The sequence below is a fragment of the Lutra lutra genome, chromosome 13 (assembly GCF_902655055.1).
Source record: "Lutra lutra chromosome 13, mLutLut1.2, whole genome shotgun sequence".
NCBI classification, from domain to species: Eukaryota; Metazoa; Chordata; class Mammalia; order Carnivora; family Mustelidae; genus Lutra; species Lutra lutra.
Genome location: NC_062290.1, coordinates 5,245,369 through 5,271,668, shown reverse-complemented (window position 1 = coordinate 5,271,668; position 26,300 = coordinate 5,245,369). Strand labels below are relative to the sequence as shown.

Below are 26,300 nucleotides of genomic sequence, written 5' to 3'. Positions count from 1 at the left end.
GCATGGTAATTGTCATATATATGTGCTGTTTCTACTTGTGGAGAACTTTGGGCTCTCTAAGAAAGGTAGTTTAAATAATAAAAGTGGTTAGTAGCATACACTGGAGGTGTGTGGATGGAACACCAGCCTAGGCACTTAGTAACTGTGTGAAATGGGCAAGTTACTTGAATTCTCTGCATCTGAGTTTTGTCACCTATAAAAAGGGAATAAAGCATAATTTAGGATAATTTTTGCCTTAGTATAGCTTAGGATCTTTTGTGGTAGCTCTTTAGAGTGTTTAGAATTTAAAATTTTATTTTAACTTTGAATTTAAAATTTTATGTTCCATGAAATGGTAACAGGGATAGTATCTTCTGTTGATACCATTGCCCCCAGCATCTAGCTGACATAATAGAACTCAACAGATGTATGTTAGTGAATTAACCACTTAGAATTGAATGTTTTCATTCCTTTTTTTTTTTTATTTTATTTTATTTTTTTTTTTTAAGATTTCATTTATTTATTTGACAGAGAGATCACAAGGAGGCAGAGAGAGGGGGAAGCAGGCTTCCTGATGAGCAGAGAGCCCGATGCAGGGCTCAATCCCAAGACCTAAGCTGAAGGCAGAGGCTTTAACCCACTGAGCCACCCAGGTGCCCTGAATGTTTTCATTCTTAAAGAAGATTGATAGAGATAGAAATATTTACAAAAGCAGTCCTTGGCATCTTGGTTTGCTTTAAGTCAGGTGATGTTGGCAAATTAGAGAGTTTGAAAAGTTGAGTTAAAAGAAGTTATCTTACAAATGTTTAATAAATGCTTAGTATATCCAACATCATAGTCATTGTATTTATTTAGCTATTTAATGCAGTGCTGAGAAAATTTTCTATTTTTGTAGAAAAGTTATTTCATCTGAAGAAGCAACAAAATTCTTTTTCTTACTGGCATTCCAGTGTTAGGAGGAAGAAAGCAAAACGTTCAGGTATAATTATTTGTTTTAAAATTATTTGTGTTCTTCATCTTTGTGTTTATATTTTAAACGAGTTCTGATAAGGAATTTATTTTTGATGGAGCAAGAAGTACTCTAAGTGTCTGAATTTTTAAAATACTAAGAGCTTATAGTGAAACATACTTCTAAATGCCTTCAGTAGTACTTGAAGAGATGACTTTGAATCTTATGGCAGTACATTCCAACTCTGGGGTTCCAGTTTTCAATTAAAATGTATTTTAAAATCATTCTTCTGCTTAGAAGTACAATGGAACCAACAGTTTACAGTTACAGTCTTAGTTCCTTAGCTTACCCATTAAAATCAAACTAAAATATTTTATTTTTAATAGCTTAACATTGTTCATGGTGTAATGATACACTTGATAATAATGGAATTTTTTTTTTATTGCACTTGATAGGAGGTACAGGAATTGTGTGCTTATTTTGACAGTATAATATCATCAAAGACCGAGTGGGCTCATTCCATTCATATACTCTGCTCTCTTCCCAGGGTGCTAGTTTTTGGTCTTTAGGATTGACCACATTTGGTCTCCAGTTGGCTGTCATTGCTAAGTATCACATGCTTACACAACAGTGCCCTCACACTGGAAACAGTAATGTTTTGATAGATGTCCCTAGAAGAATGAAGGAAAGTCCATAAGCCCCCTGACATATTTCCCCTCATATCTCACTGGCCATAATTGGGTGATATGGTTCATTCCTATTTTAAGTCATTGAATTATCCTGGTCAAGTTGGCTCATCAATTGAGCTATGGACCTGAAAAGTTCTCTAGCCTGTAGTGGTAGGAGGTGACTACATTCTCTTTCCGCACACAGTTGCTAAAACAGGAACACAGTTGGGAATTTGTTAACAAATATGTCTTGGGTAGTATGGGAAGTCAGCTTTTTCTGTCACAAAACCTGTTACCTGCTGAGTTCAGGGTACATTTGAGTACTGTTGAGTACTGTTGAGTACTGTTGAGATCCTTGCCTTTGAGAGGTGTTGTGTAGTATAGGAGCGAGAATAGTTGTGTGTGGCAAAGAGGCTATAGGGGTTTGGTGGGAAAGCACCGGCCTCTGCTCAGGGTAGTTAAGAAATGTCAGAAGCTTCTCAGATACTTTATCAGGTTACTGATATTTATAAACTCCCCATTGTATTCCACTTACATTGGGGCCCACAAACTTTCTTCTATTAAGAATCTGTTGTAAACATAGCTTTGGAGTAATTTTGGAAATCATGAGCTGTGAGTCCTCCCACTGTACTACTTTTTTTCAAGGTTGTTTTGACCATTCTGGGTTGTTTACATTTCTCTGTGAAGTGTAGGATCATCTAATCAAGTTCTGTAATAAAAGACTGCTGGGATTTTGATATGGATTGCATTGAATATGTAGATCCATTCTTGGAGAATTATATTAACAATTTTTTTTTAATATTTTTATTTGTCTATTGACAGAGAGATCACAAGTAGACAGAGAGGCAGGCAGAGCGAGGGAGGGAGAAATAGGCTCCCCACTGAGCAGAGAGCCCGATGCGGGGCTCAATCCCAGGACCCTGGGATCAAGACCTGAACTGAAGGCAGAGGTTTAACCCACTGAGCCACCCAGGTGCCCTATATTAACAATTTTAAATACTCTGATTCATGGGCATGGAATACCTGTATATTTATTTCAACTTTATTTTGTTTCAGTATACAACTTTTACACTTCTTTGTTAAACTAATTCCTAGGTTTTTTAATGCTTTTGTAAGTGGAATTGTTTTATCAATTAAAAAAAAATCTGATGGTAAATATTTTTGGCTTTGCAACTGTTCAGCTCTGCCAATGTAGCACAAAAGCAGCCTTTGACATGCTTAAATGAATGAGCATTGCTAAATTTCAGTAGAACAATTTACAAAAACGGGTGGTAGATTTAGACTGTGGGCTATAGTTTGCCAGCCCTGCTCTAATATTTCCTGTACTCTTTTTCCTTTCCTCCTTCAGGATGCTTTTGGTATTGTTTTCCATTTATTTTTTAAAACTTTATTTTAGTGTAGTTTAGACTTACAGAACAATTGCAAAGATTATATAGACAGGTTTCATAAGCCCCACACCCATTTCCTTCTATCATTAGCATCTTAATTAATACGGTATATTTATAAAAATTAGTGAACCAATGTCCTACTTTACCATCATCTAAAGTCTGTACTTATTCATATTTTCTTGGTCTTTACTGAATGCCCTTTTTCTGTTCCAATATTTCATTACATTTAGTTGTCATGTCTCCTTAAGTTCTTCTGAGCTGTGGTAGTTTCACACACTTTACTTGTTTTTGATGACCCTCACGATTTTCATGAGTCCTGCTTAGACATATTGTAGGCTATCCCTCAGGTGGGATTCATCGAATGTTTTCCTCAATACTAGGGTGAGATTATGGGTTTGGGGGAGGAAGCCCACAAAAATGAAGTGCCATTTTCATTACATTATATCAAGGATTAAAAAAATCACTGTTGAGGGGTGCCTGGGTGGCTCAGTGGGTTAAAGCCTCTGCCTTTGGCTGAGGTCACGATCCCAGGGTCCTGGGATCGAGCCCCGCATCAGACTCTCTGCTCAGCAGGGAGCCTGCTTCCTCCTCTCTCTGCCTGCCTCTGCCTACTTGTGATCTCTGTCTGTCAAATAAATAAAAAGCTTTAAAAAAAAATCACTGTTGATGTTAACATTTTCTCTGAGGTAGTGTTTGTCACCTTTCTTTATAAAGTTACTCTTTCCCCCTCTTTCTATATTTACTCTTTGGAGGAGAGTATGTGCAGTCCACATTCGAAAAATGGGAAGTTATGCCTCACTTTCTTGAGTGCAGAGTACCTATGTAAATTATTTGGAGTTCTCTGCATAGGAGTTTTGTCTGTCCCCCCCCGCCGTTTGTTTACTATGTCATCTTTTTAGTATAAACATATTTATTTTATAATTTGAGTTATAATCCAATATGGCTTTATTTTGTTGCTCATACTGCTCCAGCTTTAGCCATTGGGAGTTCTTTGACATATCCCCATGTTTTTGTTGTTTTCTTAGGTTTTGTTTATTTGTTGTTAGTTGTTAATGTTGTTGTTTTAGCACTTATATTCTGGCACTGCAAGATGCTCCCAGTTCCTCTTGTATATTTCCTGCCTTAGTCCTAGAATTAACCATTTCTCCAAGGATCCCTGGCTCCTTTGTTGGAAAATTGTATTTGAAACCAAGACCTGGGTACCAGATACTTAAAGTGCTGTTGGCTGCCAGGGTGTCATTACTTTTAGGTTCTCAGGTGACAGGTCAAGGAAAATATAGTGTGAATATTAGTCTGTGTATATGCATATATCTATAAATATTTCTATATGTGCCTGTCTGTATCTGTGTGAAGCTAGAATAAGTTCATAATGATATCCAAATCTAATCTGTTATCACATGGCTCATTCAATCTCTCCCCCTTTGTTTATTTATAACCTTCCACTCAGGCAGTGAAAAAAGGAACTCCCACCATTTGCCATCCGTTTACTTAATTGTTCAGTTCCAGGACACTGGTTTTAGAATTGTTATCTGTACCCCTGTGGGGAACACATTTTTCAGTTAGAGTACAGTGCTTATGTGAAGTTTCTTTTGCCTTTAGTCTAACAGACTCTACTCATTCCTAATGTTACTTAGATCACAAACTTTTCCCCCTGCTCTCTCCAGTGAAGTTGATTCATACATAATACAGTTAGCTCTTTGTCACATTCTGCAGTCCATGCTGAGATTCTCTGACCTCTTAAATATTTTTTTAAATTAACATGTATTAAGGTTCACTCTTTGCATTCTGAAAGTCTATGGGTTTTGATACAAATACACAGTGCCACTTACCTGCCATTACAGTGTTCCACGTAAATTTCACTGCCTGAAAAAGTCCCTTGTGGTTCAACTGTTTAACTTACCCTTCCACCCTAGCAACCACTGATCTGTTTACCACCTCTATAGTTGTAGCTAAATGGAATCATATACCATATAGCCTTCCAGACTTGCTTCTTTTCACTTAGCAGTATGCATTTAAATTCTGTTATCCAGCAATTGCATGGACTGCATAAGTGACATGTTGGGCATCTTCTCATATAGTTATTTTCCGTATCATTTTTGGTTAGGAATCTATTCATATTCCTCCCTCCCAACCTCATTTTATAATTAGGGGATTTATTAACTCATTTAACAAGAAATCTGATGGAAAGACAGTTTTGGGATTGGCTCATTTAGCATATAAGCAGTATAATCAAGAACCCGGGTACTTTGTGTTTTCTCTGTATTGACTTGTCTAGCTCTTGTGGTCTCAAGGTGGCTTTCATAGTTCCAGCCTTCATGAAGTCGAGAGGCAGCCAAGAGACTGCCTCTTTCTACATCTTTCTCTCTCTCATCCTTTTTACCATTGCATTTTTTTTTAAAGATTTTATTCATTTATTTGACACAGAGAGATCACAAGTAGGCAGAGAGGCAGGCAGAGAGAGAGAGAGAGAGAAAAGCAGGCTCCCTGCTGAGCAGAGAGCCTGATCCGGGACTCCATCCCAGGACCCTGAGATCATGACCTGAGCTGAAGGCAGAGGCTCAACCCACTGAACCACCCAGGCGCCCCTACCATTGCATTTTTTAATTGAGATATAGTCACATAAAATTCACTATTTTCAAGTGTACTATTCATTTATTTTAGTATATTCACAAGTTTGTGCAACCGTCACCACTGTCAGAACATTTTCATCTCCCCAAAATGAAACCCAGTACCCATTAGTAATCGTTCTTCGTTTTCCCCTACTCTCAAGCCTTGGCAACCACCAATCTGCTCCCTCCCTTTGGAATTGTATATTCTGGGCATTTCACTTAAATGGAATCATACTATATTGTTGCCTTTCCTCCTGGCTTTTCTTACTTAGCATTATGTTTTCAAAGTTCATCCATGTTGTAGCATGCATTGATACTTCATTCTTTTTTACAGCTGAATAATATTGCTTTGTATGGATATACCACTTTTTGTTTATTCATTCATCAGTTGGTAGACATTTTGGGTTGTTTACACATTTGGTTACTGTGAATAATGCTGTATGAACATTTGTTGATGAGTTTCTGTATGAACATATATTTTCAGTTGTCTTAGGTATTGGAGTACAATTGCTGGTAATTATATGGTAACTGTTCAAAATTTTGAGGAATTGCCAAACTATTTTCCACAGTGGTTGTACCATTTTATATTCCCAACAATTCTGTATGAGGGCTGTTTAAATCCTCATCAGTGCTTATTACTATATTTTTTTAATATCCGTTCTAGTGGTTCTGAAGTGGTACATCACTGGTTTTGATATTCATTGTTCTGGTGGCTAATGATGTTGAACATCTTTTCATGTGTTTATTGATCACTTGTGTATCTTCTTTCAAGAAATGTTTCTTTATACAAGCTCTTTGCCCGTTTTTAAATTGGGTTACTTGTTATTTTATAAGTGAGTTGTAAGAGCTCTTGATTCAAGTCCCTTATCAGGTATGAGTTTTGCAAATACTTTATTCCACTCTATGGCTTGTCTTTTTGTTCTTTGAGCAGTGTTTTTCACAGTATAAGTTTTTAATTTTAATGCAGTCCAACATATTAACTTTTTTTTTTTTTGCATGGATAGTGAGGTTAGTGCTGTATATACAAACTCATCATGAAGCTAAGGGCCCTACTTTTAGCTCTGTGATCTGAGTTTCTTTTTTAAAAAATTTTGGTAAAATATACATAACTCAAAATTCACCATTTTAGCCATTTTTAAAGTGTACGGTTCAGTGGCATTTAAGTACATTAACATTGTTGTGCAACCATTACCCATTGTCCTTCTCCAGAACTTATCATTTGAAACTGAACTCTGTACCCATTGAACAATAACTCATTGTTTCCCTTTCTCTTTAGCCCCTGACAATCACCATTCTACTTTCTCTCTCTTTGAATCTCTACATCCTTGCCAACACTTGCTGTTCTCAGGTTTTTAAATTTTTTTTCTTTCTAATCATAGCCAGCCTAATGACCATGAGGTACTATCATTGTTGTTTAACTTTGCATTTCCCTAGTGATGAGTGATGTGGAGCATCTTTTCATGTATTTTTTTGTCCTTTGCCCATTTTTGCATCTGTTTGGTTTATAGGAGTTTTTTTAAACATATAATCTGGGTAATCCTCATTGGATATATGACTTGCAAATATTTCTTTCATTCTCTGGGTTCCCTTTTCAGTCTGTTGATAATGCCCCATGATGCACAAAAGTTTATTTTTGATTAATCAGATTATCTATTTTTTTTTGTTGCCCTTTTTTTTGATGGCATTGAGGAAAGCATTGTCAAATCCGATGTCATGAAACTTCCCTCTTGTGTTTTCTTCCAAGAGTTTATAGCTTTAGCTTTTCCATTAGTGCTTTGATATATTTTGAATTAACTTTTTGTACATGATGTGAGGTTAGGTCCAGCTTTATTATTTTGCTTATGAATATCCAGTGTTCCCAGCACCATGTGTTGAAGAGACTATTCTCCATTGAATGGTCTTAGGACTCTTGTTGCAAATCATTTGGCTATAATCGCTTCTCGGCCTTTTGGCTAAGATCAAGTGTAGCAAATCATTTGGCTATTACAGAAGTGTTTATTTCTGTACTCTTATTATTATATTCGATTGGTCTTTAATGTCTGTTTTATGCTAGTACCATACTGTTTTGATAAGCTTTGTAGTATGCTTTAAACTCATGAAATGTGAGTACTGGAGTTTTGTTCTTTTTGATTGTTTTGGCTGTTATTTCAGGGCCACTTGAGATTCCATATGAATTTTAGAATGAGTTTTCCCTTTTTTGCAAAAAATGTAATTGGGATTTTTTGCAAGGATGACATTGAATCCATAGATCATTTAGGGCCATTCACATCTAGACAACATTAAGTTTCTTTCTTTTTTTTTTTTTTTTTAAAGATTTTATTGATTTATTTGTCAGAGAGAGAGAGAGGGAGAGAGAGCAAGCACAGGCAGACAGAATGGCAGGCAGAGGCAGAGGGAGAAGCAGGCTCCCTGCTGAGCAAGGAGCCCGATGCGGGACTCGATCCCAGGACGCTGGAATCATGACCTGAGCCGAAGGCAACTGCTTAACCAACTGAGCCACCCAGGCGTCCCAACATTAAGTTTCTTGATTCATGAACATGGAATGTCTTTCCGTTTATTTTTGGTCTTCTTAATTCCTTTCAGCAATATTTTGTCGTTTTCAGTGTTAAAGTATTTTGCCTGCCTGGTTCATTTTTCCTGAGAATTTATTCTTTTTGATGCTATTGTAAAAGGAATCGTTTTTGTAATTTCCTTCTCAGATTGTTCATTGTTAGGGTATAGAAATGCAACTGAGGGGTGCCTGGTTGGCTCAGTCAGTTAAGTGGCTGCCTTCTGCTCAGGTGGAAATGTCAGGGTTGTGGGATCTAGCCTTTCTGCAGGCTCCTTGCTCAGCCGGGAGCCTGTTCCTCTTCCACCCCCACCCCCCACCCCCGCCTTGCACCCTCCCCACTCATGTAGGCTATCTCTCAAAGATATTAAAATCTTTAAAGAAAGATGCAACTGATATTTGCATGTTGATTTTTTTTTTTTGTCCCGCGATTTTGCTGAATTCATTTTTTAGCTCTAATTTTTTTTTTTTTTAATAAACTTCAGGGTTTTCTATATGTAAGATGATGGCTTCCCCAAACAGAAATGATTTTACTTCTTCCTTTCCAGTTTGGATGCTTTTTTTTTCATATGTAATTACTGTGCCTAGAACTCCCAATACTATGGTGTATAAAATTGTGTTGAAAGCAGGAATCCTTTCCATGTTCTGATCTTAAAGGAAAACTTTTTTCAGCCTTTCACTGTTGACCTTGATGTTAGGTGTGGATTTTTCATATGTGGCATTTATCATATTGAGATAATTTCCTTTTATCCTTTTTAAGATTTTTTTTTATCATGAAAGGCCGTTGAGTTTGTGAGAAGCTTTTTCTGCTTCAGTGGAGATGACCATGTGTTCTTCCCCCTTCATTTTAATGTGATGGTGTTCCATTGATTGATTTTCATATGTGAACTTTTCTTAATTCCAGAAATAAATCTCACTTGGCCATGGTATTAGAGCCCTTTAAGCAGGTTGCTGAATTTAATTTGCTAGTATTGTGTTAAGGATTTTTGTATAATTAGCATAAGGAAAATTAATCTGTAGTTGTCTTTTCTTGTAGTATCTTCTTTTCTTTGGTATAGGTAAATGCTGTCTTCATAAAATGTGTTAGGAAGTGTTTCTTCTTTTTTGAGAAGACTTTGAGAGTGATTGATTTTAATTCTGCTTTAAATGTTTGGTAGAATTTTCCTGATGAACCCATGAGGTCCAGGACTTTTTTTGTTGAGTAGTTTTTGATCACTGATCCAATTCCCTTACTAGTTCTAGGTATATTCAGATAGCCTATTTCTTTTTTTTTTTTTTTTAAGATTTTATTTATTTATTTGTCATAGAGAGAGAAGCGAGAGTGAGCACAGGCAGACAGAGTGGCAGGCAGAGGCAGAGGGAGAAGCAGGCTCCCTGCCAAGCAAAGAGCCCGATGTGGGACTCGATCCCAGGACGCCGGGATCATGACCTGAGCCGAAGGCAGCTGCTTAACCAACTGAGCCACCCAGGCGTCCCCAGATAGCCTATTTCTTAATGATTCAGTCTCATTAGTAGGTTGGGTGTTTCTAGAAATCTGTCCATTTCATCTAGTTTAACTAATCCATTGGCTACAGTTGCTCATAATACTCTCTTATAACCTCCCTTTCATTTCCTATTTTAGTGATTTAAATGTTCCCCCTGTTTTCATGGTCACTTTCCCTGTTTGGATAGTTTGATGATTCTCTGTTGTTTTTCTGTTCAGTATTGCATTTATTTCTGCTCTAACCCTTTATTATTTCTTTCCTTTTTCTTGCCTTGGTTGGTTTTGCTTTTCTAGTTTCTTACAGTGAAAAGTTAGGTTATTGATAGCAGATCTTTTTTTTTTTTCTTAAATAATAAGGCATGTATAGCTATAAAATTCCCTGTAACCACTGCTTTAACAGCATTCAACAAACTTTGATATGTTGTATTTTCATTTTTGTTCATCCGAAAGTTGTGATCTTGTTGTGATTTCAGACTCCCCACAGAGCTGGAACCCCAGTTCGATGCGGAACTTGATCCCAGGATTCTGGGATCATGACCTGAGCCAAAGGCAGTCGCTCAACCACCTGAGCCACCCAGGTGCCCCTGTAGGTGACTCTTTAAACTTTTTTTTGGCAACCTCTTTGAAGCTTTTTAGTTTTCTTCCATTTTGTTATGAATACTCCCCCATATTCATCACCCTACTTCAATAGTTAAAAACACACAAGATTTTACCTATGTTTTCATTAAACTGGTCCTCACATACCAGATAAATTGAATCCAAGCTTTGTGTTTGTTTCATTTTGGCCTATTTCTTTGGTCTATTTCTTGTGTATTGCATCATGCATCAAATAACTTTTGACTCTCTCTATGATTTAATTGATCGGGTTTCAGGTCTTATCAGCTTGATTATTCCCTTATAAAGTGCCTCATCAGCTTTTACCTCATGGTTTTAACAGCTATTAATGGTTGTTGCCTAGATGGACTATATTAGATTACAAAGTGGCAGGATTTTAAGTTAATCGTTTTGTCATTCATTATCAAAAAATTTTTTTTATTTTTTTTATTTGACAGAGATCACAAGTAGGCAGAGAGGCAGGTGGGAGTGGGGAAGCAGGCTCCCTGCTGAGCAGAGAGCCCGATGCAGGGCTTTATCCCAGGACCTGGGATCATGACCTTAGCTGAAGGCAGAGGCTTTAACCCACTGAGCCACCCAGGCACCCCATTATCAAAATTTAAAAAAAAATTTTTTTCTTAGTCAAATATTTGGTTATGCTAAGGTGCAGCAAAGCAGGATAAATGCTTTCTTTTTCCCTTTCCTTTGTATTTAGCAGTTCTCAGAATAATGGCTTAGTTTTCTGGCATCCTTCAAAGATCTCTGGACTTGGAAATTTGAACACACATGATAATGTTTTAATCAATGGCAGACATTACTCTCTTTACTCAGTCTTTGCCCAGTGGGAGTTAACTTCAGGTTGGCTCCTGAATCCTTTCAGTATGACTGTAGTCTTCAATAACATCTTTGCTTTTGGCAATATAAGTTCCAGAGTCAATTGTATTTTTTACCCCAAATCTGGAATTAGCTATTTGTCCAAAAAGTCCCATTTTCTTTTAGTGAGAAATGATATTTGAAGACCACAATCTTGGGCCTCAAGGGGTGTATTCACTCCTGTAGGGTTGCTCATTTTTTTCTAGGTCTTTTCAGTGGCTCAAACTGGAAAATTCTAACTTTTTCATTAAGGTAATGCAGATCATAATGTGTATATTTTTTTAAACCAAATTTAGAATTTCAGATTTTTACTATTATGATATAATATTTTATCTTTTCTCTTACAATGAAAATCTCGTTCCCAAGTGACAATAGCAAGGTAACTTATTATATTCTACTTACACTTGAAAGTTTCAAAAAATAAAAAGTGTTATTACTACTAACATGATTACTTAAAACAGTTTAAAATTTCATTTTCTTTTTTCCCTTAGGATATAGCTTCTAAGAAAATTCATTCATATTCTGTGTTTTAAAGCAACTAAACCACAACTCTTGATACATGGGTAGGTTGATGTATTTAATTTGGATTTGATTTTGTTTTAGAATAGCTGAAGCAGTTCCCTGGTTCCAGAGTTAAATGTATGAACCAACATAAGAAATCTAGCTTCCATCTTGTCACTTTCACTCCCTTCTCTCCTTCCTGTATGTAATTGCTTGGATGCTTATTTTTCTTGACATCTTGTGTTTTGTTTATGCAAATAAATGTGTGCAGATATATTCATATTCTTCAGTCCTCTCTCACGTGAAAAAGGTACTAACATTGCACATTCTTTTTTTTTTTTTTTTTAAGATTTTATTTATTTATTTGACAGAGAGAGATCACAAGCAGGCAGAGAGAGAGGAGGAAGCAGGCTCCCTGCTGAGCAGAGAGCCTGATCCGGGACTCCATCCCAGGTCCCTGAGATCATGACCTGAGCCAAAGGCAGCGGCTTAACCCACTGAACCACCCAGGCACCCCTGCACATTATTCTATATCTTTCTTTTTTTGTGTTTTATTTGTTTGGCAACAATAGTGTTCCCATAGCGTTGTGCACATGACACTTCATATTTTTGCCATATTGTCTGTGTGTGAGAAATCCCTACAGTGGGTTTATTGCTTCAGAGGATAAATGTATAAGTAATTTGGCTAAATATTGCCACATTGTTCCATTTCTCATCCCTGTTAGCAGTGTAAGATCATATTGTCAAACTTCTGAAATTTTTGCTGTTCTAATAGGAATTAGATGAGTATAGCTTGATTTTGCATTTTTCTTGTGAATAAAGTTGTTGAAGGGCTGTTCTATGAACTGTTAATATCTCTTACCCATCTTTTTGTTGGGTTGTTAGTCTTCTCGATTTTTCTAGAAACATTTAAAATGTTAGAGCTGTTAGCTGATTAGCTGACATAGTGAGTTGAAGTAGTTTTTTCACTCACAGTTTGTACAGCTTTTTTTTTTTTTAAGATTTTATTTATTTAGAGAGTGTGCATGAGCAGGCTGAGAGGCAGAGGGAGAGAGAGAATCTCAAGCAGCCTCTGTGCTGATTGTGGAGCTGTATGTGGGGCTCAATTTCACTACCCTGAGATCATGACTGGAGCCAAAACCAAGAATCTAATGTTTAACCTACTGAACCCTCCAGGTGCCCCTGTACAGCTTTTTGATTACAGTTGGTTGAATTTTAATTGTAATTTGATTACAATTAAATAAACAGAAAGCAATATATCCACGTAGTGGAATATTATTTGGCCATAAAATTGAGTGATGAACATGGATGATTCTTAAAAACATGGTAAATGGGGGAAGTAAGGGAAAGTAGGCCACATGCAGGATGATTCCATTTATATGTGATTCTAGAATACACAAATCCATAGAGACAGAAAGTATGTTAGTCATTGCTAGGAAATGGGGTAAGGGGAGATTGGGGCATGACTGCTCTTAGATATGAGGTTTCTTTTTGGGGTAATGAAAATATTCCAGAATTAGGTAATGGTGGTAATTTTACAAACTTGTGAATATACTAATAAACACTATATGCTTGGAAATGACTAACTTAATGGAATGTGATTTATACCTCAAGAAAAAAATTAGAAATGCATATCATCACTCTAATCATGAGAACATTAAACAAATTCAAATGGGAGGGCATTCTATACAATAACTGGTAAAGAGTATACCAGTGGTCCTCAAAAGTGTCAGGATCATGAAAGTAAAAAATAAAAGTCTTAGTAGCTATCTCAGGTTGGAAAAACCCAAGGAAACATGAGAACACAATGCAGTGCTAAATCCTGGATTAGATCCTAAACCAGGAAGAAGAAAAGATTAGTGAGAAAAATGGTGACATTCAAATAACATATAAATTAGCTTAAAGTAGAATAGCAATGTTAATTTTTAGATTTGGATAATTATACCGTAGTTATCTAAGACATTAGTATTTGGGGAAGTTTGGTGAAGGATATACTGGAACCCTGTACTGGTTTTGTAACTTTTCTGTGGGTTTTTAATTGTTTTAAAAAATAGAGTGGGTGGCTCGGTTGAGCATCTGACTCTTAGTTTTGGCTCAGGTCATCAGGGTCTTTCTCCCTTTGCCCCCCCCCCCCCAACCCTCTTGCACATTCTCTCTCTAAAATAAATTTTAAAAAAATAAATCATTTAAAAATAAAAATAATTATTAAATTATTAATTGCAACAACATTAAAAGTGGAAACTCCCTAGTAAACATCAATAGTGGAATGGTTAAAATTATGGTACTTCTGTACAGTGGAATATTGTGTAGCTGTTATAAAGAATGAAGATTTGCATGCAGTGACATGGAAATAGATAAAGGTAAAAAAGGCAACATGTATATTGTATTACCAGTTAATACAATGTACAGATTTCTAACATTGTGAATACCTATGAAATTTAGAACATGTATTTCTAACATTGTGAATACCTATGAAAATTAGAACATGTATATTGCCTTAAAGGTTTTACAGTGTTCATATATTAGTGTAATGGTTGTAATTTCTTAAGTATATATATTCCATATAAAATAACGCAAGAGGAGATTTGTCTCCTGCTTTTATAAAACATTAGGTGGAAGAGAAATGCTAAGTGCAGTTATGTATTCCTTTAATACTGGCTTTTATAAATTTGATATTTGGCTTCTTTGTATTCAGGCTCATGAGCTTTTAGGAATATGTGTTCAGTGAATCTTTGGTTGTTGCTCTGTTCTACTTTGAATGAAATCCCAGGGAATACTTGTTTTGCAGTGTCTTGTTTTGATAACTAGTTATAAATTTCTGAATAGCCAGAGTGATGTTAAACCCCTACTCACTTCTCTTTGGGAGAGAATTATGATAGGCTTATTTAACAGGTCTGAGTCTAGAAGTTGTTTTCCGTCTTAAGCAACACAATGGTAATTCCTCAAATTAAGAAAAAAAATACTCCGTGCTTATTATTTCCTATTATGTGTAGTATACAGTCTTTACACAAAATGCTGGGGACCATGTTTTTTATTCACCTACAAGCTAACTTCAGTATGTTAGGAAAATCATCAGTTCTCACTGAGGACCTTCTGGCTCCATTTTAGAACAGTTTCCCTTTATTGATTTTCACAGTTATGTGTGGACTGAGGGATGAGACTGGAGAATTACCAAAGGGATCTTCAAGAAAGTTTAGTTTAAACTTAATCATGAGGGCAAAGGGGAGGGGGTTGTATCACTTAATGATTGTTATATAAGAAACTACCCCCAAATTTAGTAACTTTAAAACACCAACCATTTATGACAATTCTTTGGGCTAAGGTCAGCTTGGGTGTGGGAGGCCACGGTAAGGCTTGAGACGAGAACCAAACCAGGCCCTGACTTGTGCCTCCTTTAAAGGCTGAAGAGCCCACCAAAAGGCTTAGATCAATAAAGTCGAGTAGCACTGAGGAAGGGTCTGTGCTATGTGTTGTGCGCTCGCCTACGTGACTTCCCACACGTTTGCTAGTCAGATAGAGACAATTTGGCCGGGGTTATAAATTCTTGGCTGGTCCTTGCTGTCCTTGCATGGGCTATAGACTACACCACTGTAAGACTGTGCTGTGCTTACATAAACTATGTCTTGAGTAGCCTTGAAGTCAGTACATCTGGCGCTAGAGGGTCTGCTATTGGTGCTTGGGAAATAGATAATGGGAAAGCTTGAAGGATTTTCTGTGCATGTTGCAAACTCTTTAGTAATCAGCTAAAAATAGATACTTTCTTATGATTGTTTCTGTTAGCTATATAATGCCTCACAGCCTTGAATAAAATTGGCACTATTGGACATCCTCCTTGGTGCTCCTCCTGCCCCCATCTCTTTGTCTCTTAATTTCTTTTCAGCATCCTCTTACCCTCTCGACCCTGGTCGATTTGTTGTGCCGGCCGCGACAGTTGGGGTTCTTCACTGGGTTTGTGTGGAGTCACTCATGCTTCCATAGTCATCTTCAGGCTTGATGGAGTTGGGTGATCTTAGACAGCCTTGTTCCTCTGCCAGGCAGCTGGTAATGGCTGTTCTTGCTGGTTGGTCCAGGTGGCCTCAATAGGGAGGACTTCATATGCTTTCCTCCTCCTGTACCTATAAGGCATTTCCATGTGGTCTTGAAGGCCTCTGGAGGCCTAGTTTCAGAAGTCCATATTGTCACTTCACCTGACATCTGTTGGTTTGTTGTTAAGCCAGCCCAGATCGAGGGACGTGGAGAAATAGACTCCACCTTTTGATGGCATAGACAGCACAGTCATATTGCAAAAAGATTATATGCACAGAAATTCAGAATTTGTAGCTCAGTTTTTGTAGTCTTCTGCAGGTGTCATATGTTGACATATGTATTTTAGAACAATCACTCTGTGGTATCAAGAAAGATTCAGAGAAGGCAGGGAAGAGAAATCAAGGTAGAGTGAAGAGGCCATTGCAGTCATCTGTGGGAGAGATGGTAGTAGGAATGAATAAAGACATCACCACATACTTATCTTCTAAACATCTCAACATGTTCTGTACTGATTTATAAAAGGGCAAATGGAGAGACAAGCCATTGAACTGATCCAGAGAGGCTGCACTAGATCAGGCTCAACTGGAATTTTGTTAAAGTTTTTCTCATTACCTCAGATAATTTAAGTGAGAAAGTTGTGATACTTTTTTTCATCAGCATACTGGCCACCAAGAACCTGAGAAGAATTGGAAGGAAAGCAGATTTATTTTTGTTACCTTCTTATGTCCAGTTGCCCACACCATACCAAGGCCTGCCTGCCTATCATAGTACATTTCTCTTATGTATCACAGGTATTGACTAGTAATAGTTGATAGTTCAATTAAAGTAATTTAGGTAGAGGTGAGAATAAGAAAGTGTTTTTATTTTAGAAGAGGTGTTTGTTAAACAATTTCTAATTGATACATCTAAGCATATAATATGTAAACAAAAAGGTAGCGTTGTCTAGTTTTTTGCAGGGTGTTAAAATAGCATAATATCCTAAAAATATATCACACAATTTAAAGTGTGTGTCTGTTCTTATGTTTAATCAGCATTGCCATCACATGTATCTCTATCCCAGTGGTCTCCATAAATAGAGCTTCATTGCCTAGGAAAAAGCACCAAACCGTAGAAGCTGCAAATGAGAAATAGAGCTGCTTTCTTTGGCTTCCTGTTGTGTGCATTTTCAGAGTTTCGTGAGATTCTTATATGCATGATGCTTAATAAATAAAATGAATGATTCAAGAGCAATTGACATTCTCGCCCAGTGTTCGGAAGCAATTGTTTTTTATAGTGTGTGGTTGGTGACCATCAGAATTTTTACCCAAATAGCTGGGAATTATTAGTTAATGTATATAGGCTCATTTGCTTTTTAAAAATTATTTTTTGCTACCACTTCTACATTTTTTTCTGTAGATTTTAAAACAGATTCCAAACATACTCTCATTTCACAAATACATTACTGTGTATCTCTAAGAGATAAGGATCTTTTAAAAAACACGCCTTACTTCAAAACCATTATTACAAAGAGTATAATTCTTTAGTATCAGCTAATACCCAGTCCATTTTCAAATTTCCATGATTGTCTCAGAATTGTCTTTTTTCCAGGTAGTTTGAGTCAAACCCCAGAGTCACACAATATTGCTTTTGGTTAATATTTCTTAAATTTCTTTTAATCTGTATACTAACATCATTCTCCCTTCTTTTTCTTTTTTTCTTTGCCCATACCATTTCCTTGTTGAAGAAACTGGAACTCTGCTTAAAAAATTTTTCCACATTTTGGGTTTTGCTGTTTAAAGGATCAGAGAAAAGATATTAGTCTCTGAAGAAGAGATCCTTCTTCCATCTCCTATATTTTGTGGAGTGCTTATTACTATAGTGGGGTGAAAGGAGGGCTATTTGGACACATCATTGAACAAAGACAAAAATCCTTTTCTTCCTAGCATTTAAATTACCATTCCATGGGCAGTAGACAAAAATGAATCATAGAAAACGGTAAGAGTATAACAAGGGGATAGGGAGGTGTGGGACCTTGTTGGACAAGTGGGATGTGGGGCTGAATGCCCTGGAAGTCTAAGAGGGCAGAGCAGAGGAGTTGCCAGGATCTGATTTATGTTTAAATGGGGGCACTGCGGCTGCTGTGCAGTGGGTGAAAGGGAAAGGGTGGAAAGCTACTCTGTAACCTGGGCAAGAGATGGTAGAGGATTAGGTAGAGGGCAGTGCGGGGAGAGCCAAGGATGAAGGCCAAGTTTCTGTCTCTAGCAGCTAGAACGACTTAATGCGGAGGGTCTCAGAAGGCTTAATCACGGGCAGAGGCTGATTAGTTACTGCCATTTCCGTTCACTATTCTGTTGGTAAAGGACTACTGAAAATTAGTGCATTTTGAAGGTTATGTTCACGGCCTTTTGTTTTGGAGGGGTTGAATTGTTAGATGCTTAAATATTTTCTCTTTTAAATTTTGTAAAATGCTTTCTGTTTTTGCCTCATTTAATGGCATTTTAAAGTACTTTTCATTGGACATTGTGAAAATTTAGAAATTTACAAGTTTGAATTTTTAATAACATTTGTTCTTGGCTCTTTGAAATTTTTCGAAACTACAAAAAATTAAAAGTAAAATTATATTCCCTTCATCTAAATTCAGCAGTTAACATTTTTGACATTTGCTTTAGGAAATATGTTTGTTTTTGGTTTTTTGTTGTTGGTTTGGTTTGTTTTTGTTTTTGTTTTTTCAGCCAAATCATTTGACAATAAGTTGTAGACATCAAGAACACCCATGTGATTATCTAATATAAAGTCCATATTCATATTTTATCCTTTTATTCCCTTCTCCTCCAGGATCCAGTCCAGGATCCCCCATTTTGTTGTGATTCTTGCCTCCTTCAATATGTATGAGTCTCCTGACCTTTACTTTCATCTTTTATGACATTGACATTTTTAAGGAGATTCCATGTCCCACAATCTGGATTTGTCTGATCATTTCCTTATGATTAGATTCCAGTGAAATGATGCAGATTTACTTCTACCTTTTAAAGACTTAAAAATATAAACATGGGAATAGTGAGGGGTTTACAGTCTTCTGCAAACATCACTTCCAGTTACTACCAAGTGGTAGCAAGGGGCCTAATCTTGTAATAAGCATTGTCACAGAATCAGCATTAAGTTGGAGGGAATTTTAGATTTATCTCCAGAAGTCATAAACTGCAGACGACTAGCAGAATAGACATGGTCTTAAAATGTAACAGAAACAGAAGGCTGGATTTTTACCCCTATGTATGGACTGTATGTATGGACTGTGTTTTCCTTATTGTTCTTCCTCCCCCATCATTTAAATCATCTGTGCTGCTCCTGAAGCTTTTGAGCAGATGATCCATATGCCCCCTCTCTCTCTACATAGCTAGAGAAACCAGGCTTAGAAAGGCCAAGTTGCTGAGGAACACTCAATTAGGAAGAGACAGAATAGTCAGGTGTTGGAACCCCAGTCTCTTGAAGATCCATTTGAGTCTCAACCAAAGCTCAGTTGTTTGCATTGATGGGACAAGTGAAAAGTTTATAACTCTGGCATCTTCTGTGGTTAGGCAAGGAATGCCTAATGCCCCAGAATGAAGTTTTATCATATAAGTAGGTCCCAAATTTATTTTATACAACATTTATTTTGTGTGTTAGATACCATTTTAGCAAAATGGATTTCTTTCATCTCGCTACTATTTTTCATAATAACTTTCTTCCTTTTTTAGCTACAAGGCTTTGGCAGACCAAGTGTATACCATGCTGCTATTGTCATCTTCCTAGAATTCTTTGCGTGGGGCTTGTTGACAACTCCAATGTTAACTGTAAGTATTGCTGAACAGGTCCTTGTTTATGAAAGCAAAACAGAGGTTCTTAAGCATGTATCTCCAGGGCCAAATGTTTAGATATGTGTTTGAGAGACTCTCTTGATAGCGATTTGAAATAGCTTCTTCCACTGGGTTGTTTCCACTGTGTGCACAGACTGTGAACTACCTGCAGCAAAATGCCTGGGCTGCACTTTAAGTATTCTTGGGTAGCAAGGCCCTCCCACTGACCCAGAATCTTGGAAGTGCTGTGAGTGAACTGTAGGTATTTAGGAAGATGCACTAGGGGAAATTATTGCAAAGTTTTGTTGAACTTATACTTACTTTGGGTGGGTAATGGCCTTTGACTAAGAACATAGTAAATAGATTGGTAAGTACCTTGTAACAGTGAAAGTGATCATTGTTAAGAATGTTCAGATTTCCATATTTGGTAGCTGACATACCTATAGCCACTTTTGCTGAGGCTGCACTGAATTTCTTAGCAAGAACCTCAATGTTTGATATATGTTGTAATTAGAGGAAGGGAGATGTGTAAGAAAGGATTGGCATGTAGATTTTGGGTGCTTAATTACTATTTTATTTTGTTTTTTAAAAGATTTTATTTATTTGAATGAGAAAGTGCATCTGCACATGCGTACAATTATACTAAAGATATTTTTAAATTGAAGAAAAAGATATTTTTTAATTGGCCTTATATTTCAGTTGTCTTAAATTGTTCTTTAAATATCATTGGTGGTTAACTCTTCCCAATCACCATGTTGCCATGCCAGAGAATCCCTTTGGATACAGATGAACTTTGTTCCAAAATTAGCTTTAGAAAATAGGGAACTTTAAAGAGGCTGTTAGCCTCATATAAGACTTCGCTATTTTTATTCTTCTGGTGCATTTAAAATGAAATTTGATTAATTAAAATGACAGCTTGGATGGAATAGTCAAAAGATTGTGTTTTTAAACCTCTGTTTTATTCTTTCTCATTACACTACCTTTTCCTTCCTAATGCTTTACTACAGAAAATAATTGGTTATTAGTTAATGGGGTAAGTGGTCCCCATTTTAAGTTCACGAGCCTGCTGTGTTCACCACTGTTTGGACTGCCTATGACACACTTAGTGCTCGGGAGATATTTTCTTTGAATAATAGGAATATGCATTGTAGGCTCACATGTGTGTCCTTGAGGGATTGTTTCTTTGAGATGTATTTTCAGTATGAGTATAGACATACAAGGCTACTCATTATAAGGAAATATGTTATTTAATTTTTGGTCTTAGCTCTCTGACTCTGTCCATGTCCGTCCCCCGTGTCTATTCCCTGCACACCCCTGCCCCTGCTTATGTGTTAAGCGTCTTTTTTTTTTTTTAAGATTTTTTTTTTTTTTTTTTTTTTTTTTTTTAAATTTGACAGAGAGAAGGAGATCACAAGCAGGCAGAGAGGCAGGCAGTGAGAGAGGAGGAAACCGGCTCCTTGCTGAGCAGAGAGCCCAATGTGGGCCTTGATCCCAGGACCCTGTAAACATGACCTGAGCCGAAGGCAGAGGCTTAACCCACTGAGCCACCCAGGCGCCCTGTTAAGCATTTAAATAGTATTTTTCTAAGGCAACCAGAAATCTCCTATAGTGGTTCAGCAGGTTTCTCAATATGGAGTTAATCCTATAATCATGCTCTGGTAAGAATTCAAAGTGAAGTGAAGAACAACTTAATGTCTTTGAGGCCTTGTTAGAAATTCTAAAACCACTTTCCAGACGGTTAAAATCTTTGGGGATCTTTTTGGCCCTAGACCAGATTGTCAGATCTCTTTTAGTTTTAATTAATTAATTAATTTTAGTATACATCCAAAGACTGATGTGCCTTTCTTCCTACTGCCCAATGCAGATAATTTTCCTAGGGGTTCTTTGTCCTCGTTAGACCCTCGAATGCAGCCTTAGAAACCAGCTAAAATGCTGCTTTATTTCCTCTTTGCAGTTTCTGAGCAGTTTTGCTGCTTGCAAAGATTTGGTTAAAATAAACATGTGTGAGGAGTACAGGGTTGCTGGCATCACTCTGACACACTATATTGTCATAGAAGAAGTGTTGCTGAGTTAATAGGTGGGTTTATTCTCTTTTTTTCTGAGCTCTTGGTGTTGCTAAATTAAGCTGAATGTCCTTTACTGTACTATCTCACTTAGCCTTTACACTACAGTTTGCTCCCTGTGTTTCTGTTTTGGCGGGGGTGGTTCCTTCCTCCTTTGAGGGGAAAGAGTCCCATATTTTAAAGAAAAAAGATTATCTCTGGCATATCCCCTCTACTTTCTGCCTTTTCTGGTTGGACAGAGAACTGATAATGTTAGGTTGTTTGATAAGGAAAGGATAAAATTAGGGTTTATTTTATTACAGTAGGAGTTCATTTATCCTCTTCTTTTTTTTTTTTCTTTTTTTAAAGATTTTACTTATTTATTTGCCAGAGAGCAAGATCACAAGTAGGCAGAGAGGCAAGCAGAGGGAGAGGTGGAAGCAGGCTCCCTGCCGAGCGGAGAGCCCGATGTGGGACTCGATCCCAGGACCCGGAGATCATGACTTGAGCTGAAGGCAGAGGTTTAACCCACTGAGCCACCCAGGTGCCCCTATCCTCTTCTTTTATGTTGGGGTTTACTATTGTCATATAAGTAGTTCTTGGCATCCTGCATCTGTCACCCACTTTGGTGTAACTATTAGAATGATGGTTCATGTGTGGGTTTTTTCCATGCTATAACTAGTGGACAGCACTCTGTCCTATTTCCTTCAGGTGAGAAAAACAGTCTGATAAGGATTTGGAGATACAGAACAGTACCTGCATATTAATATTTTGTCCAACCTGACTGTCTGCATCCTAGCACTCAGTCGAAGTGGTCTGTTTGAAGTAGTATAGAATTGGAGACTTTCCAAGTTGGCGGAGAAGTAGGAGACCTTAGTTTTGTCTGGTCGCAGGAATTCAGCTAGATTGCTATCAGATCATTCTGAACACCTGTGAACTCATCCTGAGATCTAAGAAAAGAATTGCTCCAGTTCTACAAATAGAAAAGTGATCACTTTCTGCAAGAATGACAAGATGGAAAAGCTCACCTCAAAAAAGAACAAGAGACAGTACTGACAGCCAGAGACCTAATCAGTATGGATATAAGTAAGATGTCAGAACTAGAGTGTGGAATAATGATTATAGAGATACTAGCTGGCTCAATAGAAGACACTAGAGAATCCCTCTCTGGAGAAATAAAAGAACTAACATTTAATCAAGGTGAAATAAAAAAGGGTATTAATGAGATGCAATTAAAAAAATGGTGGCTCTAACTGCTAGGTTAAATGAGGCAGATGGCTGCCATTCCCATTGGAAATACGGACTTTAGCCCTGCTTATAGTCCTCCCTATCCCATTGCTACTTTTCTAACTAGGTCTTAGTTTGCATTCCAGGGCTTTACACAGCCCTGGTGCCAAGACTGGTGGCAGGTTCCCAGTCAGTACCTGAACACTTGGTGCTTAGCTGGCCAGGGTATTCATGGGGATGGGTAAGGGTTAATTTTCTATTATGCTGGTACATAAAACAATTTGTGTTTTGACCTTGTTTCGAGTGGTTTTGCTAAATTTCACTTACTAATCCTAAATGTTCATCAACAGGTTTTTACATACACATTCATATATTTTGTGAGTGACAGTTTTTAGCTCCTTCCAGTCCTTTTTATTTTTCTTATTGCATTGCTGTGACATCCAGTACAGTGTTGACTAGAAGCAGTCACTGTAGGCATCCTTATCTCATAGATGACCTCTGATGGAAAGTGATCTAAAATTTAAAATTCACCACTAAGTATGTTATTTGCTATAGATTTGTTTTTGCAGTTATTCTTTTTCAGAGAAAGGAAGTTCCCTTCTTCCTGTTTTGCTTACAGTTATCCTAAATAGGTATTAAATTTTACCAAATGAATTTTCTGCATACAGCCAGATAACAACTAGGCTTTTCCATTATTTGAGTAATGTGGTCAATTATATTGATTTTTTTTTAAAGATTTTATTTATTTATTTGACAGAAAGATCACAAGTAGGCAGAGAGGCAGGCGAGAGAGAGGGGGAAGCAGGCTCCCTGCTGAGCAGAGAGCCCGATGTGGGGCTCGACCCCAGGACCCTGGGATCATGACCTGAGCCGAAGGCAGAGGCTTTAACCCACTGAGCCACCCAGGCGTCCCTATATTGATTTTTTTTTTATTAAAAGATTTTACTTATTAGAGCTTGAAAAAGAAAGATTACAGGAAGGGGCGGGTAGAGGGAGAAGCAGACTTCTCCCGCTGAGCAGGGAGCCCCAATGCAGAACCTGATCCCAGGAGTCCGGGTTCATGACCCAAACCGAAAGCAGACGCCTGACTGACTGAGCCACCCAGGTGCCCGGTTATATTGATTTTTTAATATTAGCCCACCCTTGCATAAATCCCACTCAGTTTTGACATATATTTATAACTGGAAGCTTGTCCTTTGCTCCCCTTCACCCATTTCATCCTCCATCCTCTGCCTCTGGCAACCATTAATCTATTCTCTGTATCTATGAGCTTGTTTGTTTTATTTGCTTCCACGAATTAATGAGGTAATATATTTGTCTTTCTCTGTTTGACTTATTTCTCTTAGCAAAATGCCCTCAGGGTCCATTGATATTGTCTCAAGTGGCAGAATTTCCTTTTTTATGGCTGAATGATATTCCTGTGTGTGTGTGTGTGTGTGTGTGTGTGTCACAATTTATTTTTAAAAATTTTATTTATTTATTTGACAGAGAGACAGCAGGAGAGGAAATATAAGCAGGAGAAGTGGGAGAGGGAGAAGCAGGCTTCCCACTGAGCAGGGAGCCTCACGTGGGTCTCGATCCCAGGATCATGACCTGAGCCGAAGGCAGATGCTTAGCAACTGAGCCATCTAGGCACCCCTTATTTTACATTTTATTTTATATTATTTATTTATTTGTTTGTTTGTTTGTTTGTTTGTTTTAAAGATTTTATTTATTTATTTGACAGAGATCACAAGTAGGCAGAGAGGCAGGCAGAGAGAGAGGAGGAAGCAGGCTCCTCGCTGAGTGGAGAGCCCGATGCGGGGCTCGATCCCAGGACCCTGAGATCATGACCTGAGCGGAAGGCAGAGGCTTTAACCCACTGAGCCACCCAGGTGCCCCTCTTTTTTCTTTATAGCTGCTTTATTTTATGAAGGCTTATCTTATTTTTATTGACTTTTGTTTTACTTCCTTATCCAGTAAGATTTAACTGCTATCTTCTCCACTTTCCCTCCAGTTAGAAAAAAGCAGAAGAGGTTTGAAAAGCACTGATTGAAAATTCTTAGAGGAACTTCCTGCATCGTCTCTCACATAGCCAGATATCCCATCAGATCTCTGTAGTTTAACATACAGCCCAATAAATGCATACTCCGTTGTTCATACATGGATACGGTTTTGCCAAATTTAAGTGGCTGTGTTCTGTTTCTGCTGCATCATCTGCACAAGTGAATGCATGTTCTGGTCCTTTTGAGTGTAGTTGTTTTAAGGGAAGTCAGAGGACAGAGCTGGAGGCAGTGGAGGATCAACACTGGTGCCCCTTTGGCAGCAAGCAGGCAGCCCTGGAGTTGGTGTGGTACTCACCGGCACTTCCCCGCCTTCTGTTTCGCTCTGGCAGAAACTGAGGAAGCCTGTGAGCAAGGGGAGTCCGAGGAATGTCTGTCTGCTCTCAGCCTCAGTTCGACAGAATATATAAGAATATATAAGGTGGGCGCCTGGGTGGCTCAGTGGGTTAAGCCGCTGCCTTCGGCTCAGGTCATGATCTCAGGGTCCTGGGATCGAGTCCCGCATCGGGCTCTCTGCTCGGCGAGAAGCCTGCTTCCCTCTCTCTCTCTCTCTGCCTTCCTCTCCGTCTACTTGTGATCTCTCTCTGTCAAATAAATAAATAAAATCTTAAAAAAAAAAAAAAAAAAAGAATATATAAGGTTGTGAGGCAGTGGATACCCACACCCAGTGGCATGCCCAGGATCAGAGAAACATTTTTTAAAATATATTGACTTTCTTGTGTTTTGCTGTTTCACTGTATTTTTGTGATGCACGTAACAAATGAAACTGTGAAGTAGTTCTGATATTGATTTGGATTCTGTTTTCTTTAAAGAAAATTTTATATCTCTTTACCCTGTGAAGTGTTATTTTTGAGATTTTGCTGAGAACTTGAGATTTTTAACTTGAGCTATTTGCTGTCATTTATTTACTTTCTTATTTTTCCAGTACAGATAGGTAGAGTTCAGATGCCACTAGCTGAGATGACAAACCTTTTCTAAACCTTAAGAATAATCTTGTTAGGAAAAAGGTTGGAAACAATTTCTGTGAAATTGTTTCATAGCATTCCGTGCGAACTTACTGAAGTCTGTCAGTATCTTCACCCTAATCTAGGACAGCAGTATCAGCACAAATGAGATGAAGAAATGTAAATACTTTGTTTATTTACCTCCTTTATTCTAATGTCAGTAAGTCTTCTAATTCCACACAATGAAAAGTGAGACCTACAGGATGCATCATTTTGTTGTGTGCATCACTGTTTGTTTATAGTCACCATTTTCTGTGCTGTTTATTGTATGTTGCATCTCAGATCTTTCATCTGTATTATTTTCCTTCTTCTGGAAGTACATTATTTTATATCTCATTAGGTGGAGTCCGTAAGTTAGTAACGTACTGCTGTAAGTTTTGCTAGGTTAAAAATTGTGCTCAAAGTACATTTTCGCCAGGTATAGAATTGTAGGTTAGCATTTGTCTTTTCCCTGTTACGTTGATGGTAGGCTAGCATGCTTCTTTTCTGGGCTCCATTGTTACTGTTATGAAGACATCTTAATTGGAGCTCAATTGAAGGCAGTCTGTATCTCTT

General features: G+C 37.6%; 1 protein-coding gene and 1 pseudogene across 4 annotated transcripts in view; both read left to right on the top strand.

Moving 5' to 3' along the window:
* The window catches only part of MFSD14B (major facilitator superfamily domain containing 14B), a 75,375-nt gene that overhangs the window by 11,065 nt on the left and 38,010 nt on the right, over positions 1-26,300 (top strand). For 2 of the 4 annotated variants that reach the window (XM_047701065.1, XM_047701064.1), the window contains exon 2: positions 19,332-19,427. The exons of 1 other annotated variant lie outside the window; for it this stretch is intronic. In XM_047701065.1, coding sequence (XP_047557021.1) covers positions 19,332-19,427 — 96 coding nt within the window. Of the gene's footprint in view, positions 1-19,331; positions 19,428-21,384; positions 21,508-26,300 lie in introns of those variants that run through there. One more of the 4 variants, XM_047701067.1, reaches the window with a different exon arrangement.
* On the top strand, positions 7,526-7,694 carry LOC125084204 (uncharacterized; annotated as a pseudogene).